Source organism: Ursus maritimus, unplaced genomic scaffold, assembly GCF_017311325.1.
Source record: "Ursus maritimus isolate PB19 unplaced genomic scaffold, ASM1731132v1 scaffold_6, whole genome shotgun sequence".
In the NCBI taxonomy this organism is placed as follows: Eukaryota; Metazoa; Chordata; class Mammalia; order Carnivora; family Ursidae; genus Ursus; species Ursus maritimus.
In genome coordinates this window covers 56,803,502-56,817,837 of record NW_024426774.1, presented here as the reverse complement: position 1 = coordinate 56,817,837, position 14,336 = coordinate 56,803,502, and the positions used below count along the sequence as shown (strand labels likewise).

Below are 14,336 nucleotides of genomic sequence, written 5' to 3'. Positions count from 1 at the left end.
TTTATCAGAGAGAGAGAGAGAGAGCATGCATACAAGCAGGGGGAGTGGCTGGCAGAGGGAGAAGCAGACTCCCTGCCGAGCAGGAAGCCCAACCTGGGACTGGATCCCAGGATCCTGGGATCCTGACCTGAGCCAAAGGCAGACCCTCAACCAACTGAGCTACCCAGGCATCCCACTAAGACCACTAAGACTATTTTATAGAATATAAATGGATATTGCATTTTATTATGTGTTTGTTTGTATGTATTTAGATGCTTATATCTATATATTTCCCCCTATAATCTGTTAATTTGGCAAGTTACCTCAATAGATTGTTAATGTTAAGTCAAATTTGCCTTCTTTGGGTAAGTGTCCAGTTTGTTCAGTTTATAAGTTGTGAGGTTCAGTATGCTAATAATTTTTTATTTTAGCACTTTTGCATCTGTATTCATGACAAGTTTTTTCCTGTAATTTTGCCTTTTTCTATTGAGTTTTGGTATCAAAGTTTGCAAGTTCGGGAATGAACTCATTTTTCCTATTCCCTGAAAGAATTTGTGTAATGTTGGAGATACTTTTTCCTTGAATGTTTGGTAGAACTGATCAATAAAGCCAACTGGAATTTTGTTTATAGGAAGGTTTTTTGTTTTTTGTTTTTTTATTAGTTTCAGAGGTAGAATTTAGTGATTCATCAGTTGTATATGACATCTAGTGCTCATTACATCAAGTGCCCTCCTTAATGCCTACCACCCTATAGGAAGGTTTTTAATTACAGATTCAATTTTTTTATAGTTATAGAACTATCCAGGCTTTTTGTTTCTTCAAGCCATATTTTTCTAGGAAATTGCTTTCCTCCTTTTTTCTTGGTCAGTCATATCAGAGGTTTAATTGATTTTGTCATTTCAAAGAAGCAGCTTTTGGCTTCCTTGATCCTTTTTATTGTATGCATATTTCCAATTTCACTGCTTTTTGTTCTCATTTTTATTATTTTTTTCTACTTTTGAGGGTCGAGGGGTGCATATTGCTATTTGGGAGTCTACCATAAGTGCAGCTTTGTGTCTCAGTTCACTCTTCCAGAACAGCCATTATAAAAGCATCCCTGAGAGCTTTGCCTACTCCCTAGTTTTCTAGTCTCTCCAAGGTCTAGGCTTGAGGATAGTTGTTTGATGTATCTTAGAAAGTTTTCTAAACATTTTTTTCAGCTTTTTAAAAAATTGTGTTCAGATGGTAGTTCTGTTTTAATGTAAGCAGAAGTTCCTCCTAGTGTTATTTTAGTTAGAGCATAAGTAGTAAAATAACAAAACTTAATTCAGTTTTACTATGAGAATAAAATGAAATTATTTAAATAAAAACATTTTGAAAAAGAATAAACAGTACAGATACAAGTGTTCTTATTTTCACCACTGCTATAGTTTTGGGCTCACCAAATATTAAGATTTATCCACAATTTCCTCAAGTGTTTTCAAAACTTTGTAATAATTGGGGGTGCCTGGGTGGCTCAGTTGGTTGAGCATCTGACTCTTGGTTTCAGCTCAGTTCATGATCTCATGGGTCGTGAGATCAAGCTCCCGGCTCAGCGGGAAGTCTGCTTGAAGATTCTCTCCTGCTGCCCCTCCCCCTACTTGCACTCTCCCTCCCCCCCCCCAAATAAATAAGTTTTTAAAAATGTGTAATAATTGGGGGAAGGCTCCCAGAATCACCAGTAGGGAGACCAAAATGTCCTACAGTTTTAGCAATGGTAGTGCATATTTCACTGCTCTGGACTTACATAGCTCTAGTTCTAGTTCCAACCAATAATCTAAAATCCAAAGAATGGATAAAGGGGTTTATTAACTAAATACTCCTAGAGATTAAATTGTTTGTATTAATTGCCCTTTTGGAATCAATTTAATATACACGGGGCAGTCAGTCATCTCAGAAGTTGACTAAGGCAACTTCTCAAGAAATTTATAGTTTCTGGTGAGGTCCTAAAACTGCATAATCTTGAACTGTAAAATTCATGTTGCTTAAGAGCACAGACGCTGGAGTGGGAACACCTTGGTATAGATTCTCACTCCTTCACTTTCTAGCTTTGTAGCTTCAGTTTCCTCAACTGAAATTGGAAATAATAGCACTTATCTCAAAGGAGTTGTGAGGATTAAATGAGCTAACCCATGTAAGGGTTAACATTGTCTGCGGGATGTAGTAAGTGCTCAGAATATACTTTATAGATTAATGAAAAATTAATAAGTCTTTTTGTGGATGGAAGAAATAACACATTGTAGTAAAAATTCTATAGGAGAGTCAAAGAAATATCGAAAATTCCTACTAATTGGAATTGGAAAGAGATTTCGTGTGCAAGATGGCAGTTGTACATAATCTTGAAGATAGAGTGGAATTGTAGCAATTGTACTTGGGATAGAGGATACTCCAAAGTGAGGTGACAATCTGTATGATCAAAGACAGGAAGTGGGGGAGCTGAGGCTAGGGAGGAAAGCATAGTGATTCTAGAGAATGGTGAATCATCCTAGAGAGTAGATACATTGAAAAAGATTTGGGATTCTTTGCTCAAAAGTATTTTGACATCATTTTATTTGTTTAAGAGTCATGAGAGGCTTTGACCTGTGCTTTAAGAATATTGTTGCTATGGCAATGAATCAGATAAGGGAGAATTTGGAAGAAGGAAGAACTATTAGGAAGATATTGCAATAGCCAGGCAAAAGAAGATAAATTACAACAATAGGATCAAAATTTCCCATGGATTAACTAATCAGGGATGATAGTGGAAGGAAGAGGTCAAAGCTGATTCTGACATTTAAAGTCTAGACAATTGGGACAATAGCAGTATCATTTGTAAACGTAGTGAAAATGAAGCAGGTTGTAAGGAAAGATTATAATTATGGTTTTGAACATATTGAGTTTGAATTTTATATGGCAGGAAGGACGGCCAGCTGGAAATGTCAACTTGAGATAGTTTGAACTATAAATGTATATTTGGGAATCATCTGCATGGAAGTGATAGTTGAAATCCTGGGAGTGAATCAGCTCAAAGTGTGGAAAGAGAAAACTATTTAGAGCAGTACCTAGAGGAATATATATATGTGATTATATCAGTGAAAGAAGGGGAAAGAGCAAAGAGAAAGCATAGTGAGAGGGGTAGAGCAGAAAAAATGGAATTGAGATTTCTTATAGCTATTAAAATTTGGGAAATTTTGTAACTAGTTATTTGACTAGATTGTGTGAAAGCAATCCTATTGCCATTGATAGCAAGAATAACTAGGTGGCCTTACTACCTTTAGTATGTAAAATGCTATGTAAACAGAAACAATATATTAAAATTATATATACTAGATGATAGAACTGTTAAGTGAAACGCTGGTTTCAAGTCCTATTTTCTCTCTACTGTCAGCACTTCAAACTGTCTCTACAGTCATGATGGTTGACGTCGAATTGTAGTTCTTGGTTAAACTGAGATTGGTACAATTTCATCCATATAGTAGCTCGATGGAGAGAGAACTGGAAGAATTACCTTGTTAAGCAGATCGGTTAATCACAATCAACCAGATTCTGATTAATCTGACCATAATTATAATTAGAGCGGCTCTTAGAAATTTCCTCTCTTGGTGCATAAAAAAGATAATTGTAATATTTGTGCTTTACTTTCCCAGTATGGTAAATAAAGATGCCTTCTCGTATATCCAGTCACTGCAAAAATAAAAGAAAGAACTTTTAAAGAGTTGTTCCAACATCTGAAAGTTTGGTTCTACCATTAATGATCAGATTTTGGTGTCTTCCTTTCTTTGGAAAGCACTAAATTACAGTCATTCAGAGCTTCTTTTTTCACCAAACCCATAGAAATAGAAAACATTGCCAAGAATTCCAAATGCCCCGTTTTGCATGTAAAGTGTCAAGACTATCTGCTAGTTAAATCTTTGTTTGCAAAAGTAGTTTTCACTAATCTGGAAGAAATTCATGGCCTTTGAAGCTTCCAAACGACCCTCAAAAGTAGGAATTCAAATGCTGGTAATGTGTTGGTTGTAGTAATAATAATTGCAATTAACATTTACTGAGTTGTTTCTATGTGCCGTACTTTGTGCCAAGTATTTATTTAACAGTATTACTTGAGTGCCTGCTATGTGCCAGGATCTGTTCTGGATGCTTGGGATAAGTTAATAAACTAAGATCTATATCTTTATAGCCCTTTTATTTGGTAAGAATGAACAAAGTAATAAGCAGTAAGTGTGACTAATAAGCATATTTTGGTAATAATAAAAAAATGTATGGACCATAAGAAGATGGTAGGTACTATGGAAAAAATAGAGCAAAGTAAGGTAGTCAGGAGTGTGGAGTTGGGGTTGAATGATAGAGATGAGTTGCATTATTAAATAGAGTAGTTAGAATAGGCATATGAAGATGGTTGCATTGGAGTTAACCATGCAGATACCTGACAGGAGAGCTGGCAGATGGAACAATCTATACCAAGGCGCTAAGGTGGGACCATGTCTTGGGTATCTAAAGAACAGCAAAGAGGTTACTACAGTTCAGTGTGATCAAGGGGGAGAGTGATAATAAGCAATAATGGGTGGGAGGACGGGGAGGCAGTCCTGTTACTACAGTGACACCATGAGATAGGTGCTATTACAATCCCCATTTTATAGCTGAAGAAACAGACTCATTGAGGAGCCAGCCTATAGCAAGAAACAAGCAATTACATTCATTAGTATCCTGAAGGCTCTGAAATTATTTAACTACTTATTTCTTTATGACCCTCTGCAAAATATTAGATGAGTGATCAGCCGTTCTGAAGTGGATGATTTATTGTACAGTGGTTCTACTTCAGTCTTCTTTCTCTGCAACCAGTATATTTTTATCAAGTTTCTTCAATTACAAATGACTTCTTTTGCTTTGGTAGTGCAGTAAGCATCCCTGTAAGATCTTTTTAATTAAAGGGTTTTATATTAGGGTAAATCCAAAGTTTAGTTTAGTTCTTCTAGGCTTTTCATATTAAGCCTTCTTAGAAACAAAGGTATTTCATAATCATAATGACATGGTATATTTTCCCTACTTCTTAAGTACAGAAAGCCATTCTAGATGGTGATAATGACTTTTGTACATTACCTACCTATGTGCTACTGATACTTGGAATGAATCAGTGTAATGACAGTTGCAGATTATCTGGCCTGTGTACTTATTATTCATACTTGGAATGAATCAATGCTTTAATAATATAATTTGATAAAGAAAAACATTTTATTAAAGACACTAAGGAAAAAAATGTGTTTGTGCCTAATTCATTGATCATCTACCTCATCTATAGACCATTCTCCACTCCACTTCCAGGTTAAGTGACTAGAACAATTTGAAAATCACAGTGGAAAGTCACCATTAGATGAAAAGATACTTAATAGTTCATTTTTATACATGTCAAATTGATGTGGTTAAAAGATCTATTATTTATTCTGAAGTAAATAGCTTATTACATTGGGAACTCCATTTTTACCTACTTCTTCATATTAGGTAGAATTGATCCAAATTTATTGAATTTTATGGCCTGTGATTTTTTCAGCATTTACATTGTATATGTGATTACTTAAAGAACAGCACTTTGCAGGATTCATGTTTGTTTATGTAACAGTTTGTTAATCTGACAGTTAAAAATATAACAAAAAATAAGAAATTACATCCTTGGTGTTTCTTAGTAGGTTTTTCACAGGAGCAGTGAATGCATAATCATAATTACGTGGAGTTGATGATTTTAATTGTTTGGCACTAACATGTTTTTGTCAAGTGGGGGCATCATTGATCTTTCTTAAGGAAGCTGTGTGGCAAGAATGGTTTGCTTGTTAAACTTAAGTGTTATTAGGAGTAAATAATTATTCCCCTTTCACCTTATTTTAGAAGGCCTCTATTATGTTTACAGTCAGCACTTTTAACTGATAACAAAATTTAAAATCCAGAAACATTTAGTAGTTTTCTTTATGGTTTTCAGTTGTACCAACATCTAAAGTTACCATCACAAAATGTGACTGTTACTCAGTAAAAGAAAGTGACATGTTTTTAAAAATAATAAAAGTTTAAGATAAAAGTCCTATGTAGCTTTTTGGGTTTTTGTCATCATTGTTTTAAGTATATGAACAAGGGGAAAAACAAAGAATATGCTTAAGATTTAAGCACACCCTCCCTAACTGACCTACAAAAGTAGCTCTCAGTGATAATTAAAAGATACTTTGAGCAAATTACATACTCTTGTGTGCTGTTGCTACGGATACCTGACTGGTGCTAATAACTGTAGATCTGTTTTGCCATCTTTAAATTTATATAAGAAAGTCTGAGTATGATTATCATTATGCTATCTAAAATGCATGATCACTGCATTTTAAAAAAACTAGGATTTTGATCTTTCCACTGCTAGCAATTTGTGCTACAGTTAGACTTCAAAATACATTATTTTTAATCTAGTCAAAAAGGAACTATATTTGTACATGATTATATTTGGGGAAAAATTCTTAGGGTGTAAAAGTTACACAGATATTCAGACTTAAGTATTTAAATACTTTAATATAATGTTTCCATCAGTGTAGCTCTTGGCTTGTTCTTATGTATAAGTTTAAAATCTTGCATATCTACATCCTTGTCAGGCAAATGCCATAGGCTAAAACTGAAGATAATAACTTAAGATTCATGTCTCCTTCTTGGAGGTTACAGTTGTCTTGAATTGACAGTTTTGAAGGACCTAAACTGACATCAAAGGGTTTAAATGATCTTGTTAGGTCAATTAATGTTAATTTTCATCTTCCATTAAATTATTTTAATGTTTTTCTCTTTTCCTTTTTTCTAGCCGAGTCCCATACCAAGTCCTGTTTTGGGGCGAAAGCCAAATGCTAGTCAGTCATTGCTTGTATGGTGCAAGGAAGTTACAAAAAACTATCGGGGAGTGAAAATCACCAATTTTACTACATCATGGAGAAATGGTTTATCTTTTTGTGCAATATTACACCACTTTAGACCCGATTTAATGTAAGTAGAAACATTTTGCGTTCCCTATAAATATTTTGTAAATAATAGACAGTTTTTTAAAAAACATAAATAATTTCTTAACATGTGTCCTGAAATAGTTGACTTTGTTTCTTTATTACCTATATCTTTCCTTTTTGAGAAAGGAAATGTGTGTCAGAAAGAAAAGTTCTCCCTTCTGTATGCCTAAAACCAATCTTTTCCCTTTAAAAAAAAAATTTTCTTTTCTTCTTAATCTCATACAAAGAGCTGACTTCAAATTATTATGAAAATTGTATGGCTGTTAAAATGAGATGAGACAAATAAGCCGGTAGCTCTTTATACATTGACAAGGGATTACCTCATGGTAAATTTGGTTGTCAAGACTGGTCTCTGGTGCCCTGCCTTAACTTCTCTTTTAGATGGAAAGCTTCAGGCAATGAAACATGTAATCACTATTTTCATTTATTTATTTATTTATTTCCTTAATTTTCCACACTATTAGTTTTGTTGATTGAATTGCTGTGAAATTGCTAGTTACTCTTTAGTATTATAGAATGTCAAATTTTTAGATTCAGTTTGTTTTAAAAACAGCTGTTTTTATCAAATACTGTATGTACCTACTGTGCCATTTTCTCCCTCAGTGACTACAAGTCTCTGAATCCTCAAGATATTAAAGAGAACAACAAAAAGGTAAGAATTGCCAAGGAAAAAAATACATAGTTTCAAATTTGGCTCCTCTGTGGCTTTTATTAATTTGGAGAAACTGAGGTGGTTTTGTGAGGTCGTAACTGCCAGCTCATAGAAGGTAGTCTGTTTCCTACAGTTCAAATAGGATGCATGGTTTACTCTTAAGTTGTCATAGCCTTTAAAGATCACAAGTGCCAGACTGGCATCAGATTTTAATATGTGTATGGACTTCATTAACTGTTAAATATTTATTAAAACATATTGCTTTTAGTCAAGCTTTAGCTTTTAAAAAGTGCACCCAAAGCTGTTATACCATAAATGATTATAAATTTAGAAAAATCTGTTGGGAAGGGATGAGGGCAGGAGCCTAATGGCTATACAAGAAAGAATGCATATGTTCCTAGAAGCAAAAAGATATGAACATTGGGGTTCTTTTTTTTTTTTTTTTTTTCCATTTTCTGGGAAACTATACAGTTTTTCCACATAATTAGCATACTGAGGTCAGAGCTTCGCAGTTGGGGATATTGATCCTTTCAGCATTCAGGGTAGCTGTGTGGGGCTGAGTTGCCAGAATCCCTTGGGCCAGTTGACTGTGGCCACAGGCTAACTTAACTGTTTACCCCAGTGCACGTACAGTGTTATGTACATGTATGTGCACTGTGACATGAGAAAGGAGGGAAGAAGTAACTCAACATATAGTAGGTACTCGATGTGTTTTGTGTTGCATTGAATTCTTCAATTGAAGAGTTAATGAAATATGTTGTTGTCTTTGAATAGGAGTTCTTAATCTGGGAGGTATGGATAGAATTCAGGTGGTTCTTGAACATGACTGGGGGAAAATGTGTTTTATTTTCTTAATTCTTTAAGTGAAATTTAGTATTTCCTTCAGTTATGAATTTAGGCAACACACCACTTTAACATTAGCCATTCCTGAGAATTTATCACCTTGAGAATCTTAGATATTTTGATATCACATTGCAGTTGTCATATCTTCAAATATCTTTTAAGCTCATCACTTCTTCAAAATTACAGTTGTTAATACATTCATAAAAAGCACATAGTGTTGCTATTTCTCAAATTCAGTTTTACTAATATTTTCATAGTTTTATTTTTCATATAATTGGTTTCTTCTGTAATCCTATGTATTTTATAAACATAAAGCGTTGTTCTGAGAAGGGTTCATTACCAAAAGGATTCGTGGAGCAAAGTGATTACCAACCTCTGGTCTAGACAAAAAGTTTTCATTCTACTTTAAATTAGATAATTAAAACCACCAGTGTTAAAAAATCTGTAAAGGGAATCTTGATAGAAGTTCAGGTAGCAGATGAAAATTTAAGTCAACAATTTTTTTACTTTTATTGCTCTCTAACCCCCAAAATTTGTATTGTCATTAAAAAACCCTTTTTCTTTTCAAATGCATGATGCTGGCCTAGAGAAATACATTTTAAAACTGTCAGTTTTTTTATTGAAATATGCCACCAAAAAGGTAATCTTTAAATATCAGTATATTTTTCTTTATAGAAATCACATCTGTGGTGGGCATGCTATGGCGTAAGTCCTTCTCATGAATTATTTCTTGTATAATTTTGGAGAGCTTGTGTCTATCAAAGAGAAAAGCCTGTTTTTCATCAATTAAATTATATCTTTAGATATGATAGTTCTATGCCTGCATTTTTTCTTGTATTTGAATAAAATACTAAGATAATTTAAATGCAGATAAAAGCATTACAAAATAAATCATAATTATTTTCATGAAGTGAAGCTTTGTAAATTACTGTTTGAAATTTTGAATAGGAGACATTGTTGATTTTACCCAGCTATGTGTTTTTAAGAGTATGGACATTTGCCTTAAGGCTTAGGTCACACTTCTTCACATTATTTTTTCAGGAACTTAATAATGATAAGCATACCTTGGGTTTATATATTACTATATAGAGAAGAATATCCTATTAAATTTTTTTCTCAATTAGATCTTCCAGGGCAGATAATCATCACTTTTTGAAAGGATTTTAATTTAGATGATCCTATTCATTGCACAGTTGAATAAATAATTGTTATGCAGTCTTTCCTTTTCATCACTTTGCAACTTCCTACCTGATATCTACATTGAGTATCAGTTGCTACCTGCAGATTTATTTCCGGCTTCACACAGTTCTTCCGATAACCCCATCTGCCCTTGATTGGACTTAAAGCAGCACAAGAAACAATGCCTGTGTCTTAAGTTCCATGCAGATGCATAACATGACTGGCAATGACTCCTCCTTACCAATTAAATAACATCTAGGAATGAATAAGACTATTTTCTTTGAAAGACCTCTTCTTTTTCTCCACACGCAAACAGCTAAAAAGACAGGTGATTGACCACAGAAGAGGTCAACCTATGGGAAAATTCCTTTATAAAGTCTTGACCTCACTTACAAGAAACCCAGTTTGTTTTTAAATGTTTTTTTAGTGCAGTTAGTGTGCATAAAATAAATTGCTACATGAAGCAAAACACCAGCAGGAGATTCCCCGCAAGGAAGCTAATCATTTTCCCAGGTCTGTAAAAAGTGCTGAATAAAAAAGGTATTTACCTGTGACATATGATCTTAACCAGTATGTCAGTGTTTTAGATAATTGGGAAATGTTTAGAATACTGCCTGTGGTGCTTTTCATGATGGTCTGCAATTGATGTCTGTCAATCAAGTTGTCAAGACACATGAGGAGGAAAATGACTTTAATTTTCCTAAAACATGTAAAATAACAAACAGGCCTAAACATGCACACCAACTGAGCCATTCTCTTGAGTAAATATTTTGAGGTACCTATATTATGAAACATAGTGCTGTGAAAATTGAAGAGGTTTTAATATTGCAATTTATTTTTCATTTTCTTTCTTACTTATTCCACAACATTTATTAAACTACAGGAAGAATATGAGACAAGGATTAAATTCAAAGGTAGAAATGCACTTTAACATGTAAGTGCAAAAGAGTAATTCCTTCTAAATTGTTACATAATTTCCTAACCTTCCTTTTAAGAAAAACTTTAAGTTATGATCCTACATCTAGGTTGTTACAAAGACAGACATTTTATATTCCAAAGTGAGAATACAACTAGAGGGTCCGTACTTTTTCTGAGGGTACATCTGAACCTTTACCCATATTTTTAATGCTTCCTAGCAACACAGTGCTGTTTTCAAGGGTTAGCTCAGGATAGTAATAATTAATTGTAAATTGAGAAACAGCTTTGATTCTTCAAAACTAGAAAAACCTGATGTGCCACAGTCATTTAAAGGCTAACAAAAATAATACAATGCAGCCTCACATTCTCAACTAAGTTGTACTACTCAAAACATTTCATTCTTTCCAAAATGGATGAAGTGAAAATGCAATCATTCTTCTCATTTTGGAAATCAGTCTTAATTGGTCATTTAAAAAATGTTTCTACATTTCTAGGCTTAAATAGCACTTGTATTTTATACCAGGTAATCTAGGATTAGGTCTTTGGGATATGTAACTATACTTTTTCTTCACAAATCACTGCAATTATATGAACATGGTAAAGAGAGGTTGATAGGAATGATAAAACTCCAGATTATTATTTCTTTATACTTTAGTTCCTTATAAAAATTGATTCTAAGATTGTTTTAATTCTAATTTTTGCTAATTTTCCTTAGTGGAAAAGAGTATTTAAATTGTTATTAATTAAGAAACTTTTTTTTCTTGCGCCTACCCCACTTTTACAAATTTCTGACATGGAATTTTGTTCTGTTCTTGTGGCAATAATGTCAGTAACGTAGTATGCCCTCCAACAACAACAATAAAATCCATTAAAATTTGCTTTTTTTTTTAATGGCAACTAGACTTTATTTTTATAACTTTTTTATTGAAGTATAATTGACACATAACATTATATTATTATAGGTATACAACATAATGATTCAATAGACTGTGAAGTGTTCACCACAATATGTCTAGTTAATATCTATTCTTTTGCTGTTTTTAAAACGTATGGATTGTTTGAACTATTCAATATATCTTTGTTTTTCCTTTCTTTGAAGGCATATGATGGATTTGCCAGCATAGGAATTTCCCGGTTGTTGGAACCTTCTGATATGGTTTTATTAGCAATTCCTGACAAACTGACTGTTATGACTTATCTCTATCAAATCAGGGCACATTTCAGTGGCCAAGAACTGAATGTTGTCCAGATAGAGGAGAACAGCAGTAAAAGCACATATAAAGTTGGAAACTATGAAACAGATACAAATAGTTCTGTTGATCAGGAAAAATTCTACGCAGAGCTTAGTGATCTGAAACGGGAGCCTGAACTGCAGCAGCCGACCGGCGGAGCGGTAGACTTCTTGACGCAAGATGACTCTGTATTTGTAAATGATAGTGGGGTTGGAGAGTCAGAAAGTGAACATCAGACTCCTGACGATCATCTTAGTCCAAGCACAGCCTCCCCTTACTGTCGCAGGACTAAGAGTGACACAGAACCCCAAAAGTCCCAGCAGAGCTCTGGAAGGACTTCAGGATCCGATGACCCTGGAATATGTTACAGTACAGATTCGACCCACGCACAAGTTTTGTTAGGCAAGAAGAGACTACTGAAAGCTGAGACCTTAGAATTAAGTGACTTATATGTTAGTGATAAGAAGAAGGATGTGTCGCCACCCTTTATTTGTGAGGAGACAGAGGAACAAAAGCTTCAGACTCTAGACATCAGTAATAACTTGGAGAAAGAAAAATTAGAGAATTACAGACCCTTAGAATGCAGATCAGATCCTGAATCACCTATCAAAAAACCAAGTTTATCTCCCACTTCCAAACTTGGATACTCCTACAATAGAGATGCAGACCTTACAAAGAAAAAACGTACTTCCCTGAGGCAGACAGAGTCTGATCCAGATACTGATAGAACCACTTTAAATCATGCAGATCATTCCACAAAAACAGTCCAGGTAAGTGAGTTAGAATGATGAATACCTATATTTAGTAAATAGTTATTCTGAATATTTTTGGGTTTTTTGTATTCATAGAGCACTTTCAAATGCTACAAATGATTATAGAAAAACCTAAACTATACCTGCACTTCATTTTAAGTTTATGATATACTATTTTAAGCCTACAAATAAATCCAAATTTGAAGATTGAAGAGTAATGTCAGCTTTTCAAGTCAAAATATTATTTACCTATAAAATAGAACATTTCACTGTAAGAATAAGTCAAAGATATTTCACTATTCCATTTAGTAGGAATATCATTCTGAAAATATATAATGCTAAATTAAATATTTCCCATTTAAAGTATTTTCTTCAGATATTTTAGTTGCATTGTAATTAGTGTTTTCAGTCCCATCGTTACTTACGGTTAAAAATTCCAGTAACATCCAGATTCCTCCCCAAAGGGAAATATGACACAAATTTGACCTTACAATATTTACTATATTTAATTGAATCTCTGGCACCATCAATTATAAGATATACCATTATTTTATGTACCAAAAAGAAAGAAGTAAACTATGGTAAATGGTTTTCTTATCATGTAGAATTTTTATTTTATACCTTAATGAATGAATTCTTTTAGACTTAATTCAAGCATGGATTGTTTAATCATATAACGCTCTTATGTATACATAAAAAAAGTTTAAGTAAAGTAAATTGGTTAAGGTATAATTGATTCAGAATTAGAACTTAAAACCCAACTCTTTGGATCACTTTTTGATTTGGAGTTGTTGGTGTTCCTGGCTTTCCACACAGTGTTGTCCTCTGTGCCATCAAAAGCATGATGTTACAGCAGTGGTTCTCGAGGTATATGAGAATCCAGCTGCTTGCTATTAAGCCAGACATAAAAGAGATTTCCAAAAAATTTAAAATAATGCCATTCTCACTTACTTTTTGGTTTTTTTTTTAAGTATTATTTTTTGTTAGAATGTTAGCATGGAATGTGTTTATTATAGTTCTCTCTCTCTCTTTTTTTTTTTTTTTAAGATTTTTATTTATTTGGATGCCTGGGTGGCTCAGTCGTTAAGCGTCTGGCTTCAGCTCAGGTCATGATCCCAGGGTCCTGGGATCGAGCCCCACATTGGGTTCCCTGCTCGGTGGGAAGCCTGCTTCTCCGTCTCCCACTCCCCCTGCTTGTGTTCCCTCTCTTACTCTCTCTCTCTCTCTCTGTCAAATAAATAAATCTTTAAAATATATATATATTTTTTTATTTATTTGAGAGAGAGAGCAAACACAAGCTGGGGGGGCAGGGCAGAGGCAGAGGGAGAAGCAGACTCCCCGCTGAGCCCAGAGCCAGACTCAGGGCTCCCAATCCCAGGACCCTGAAGTCATGACCTGAGCTGAAGGCATCTGCTTAACCAACTGAGCCACCCAGGCACCTTATTATAGTTATTTCTAAAGGAATCAATAAATAAATATTTTCAACATTTTTCAGTTTTAATTTCCAAAATAAGTATAAATAGATATAACCCGCATAAACAAAAGCTTTTTGAGATCCTCGATAATTTTTAAGCGCATGTGGGGATTCTGAGACCAAAAAATTTGAGACGCTCTGAGTTACATTTCTCTATAGTTGTCTCTGGGGTTTTCTTCTCAGTAATACTCATTGATAATAGCACTTTCTTGACCTTAGCAGAAGGTCCCAAGATAAGATTTTCAGACAATTACCTGGAGGTATATTCCATTTTTAAATACTACTCAAGTGGTTGTT

At 34.1% G+C, this 14,336-nt stretch overlaps 1 protein-coding gene across 5 annotated transcripts in view; it reads left to right on the top strand.

The window, feature by feature from the left end:
* EHBP1 (EH domain binding protein 1) overlaps nt 1-14,336 on the top strand; it is a 327,617-nt gene that overhangs the window by 220,523 nt on the left and 92,758 nt on the right. For all 5 annotated transcript variants that reach the window (XM_040623431.1, XM_040623432.1, XM_040623430.1 and 2 more), the window contains exons 11-13: nt 6,794-6,972; nt 7,593-7,641; nt 11,681-12,583. In XM_040623431.1, coding sequence (XP_040479365.1) covers nt 6,794-6,972; nt 7,593-7,641; nt 11,681-12,583 — 1,131 coding nt within the window. The remainder of the gene's footprint in view (nt 1-6,793; nt 6,973-7,592; nt 7,642-11,680; nt 12,584-14,336) is intronic.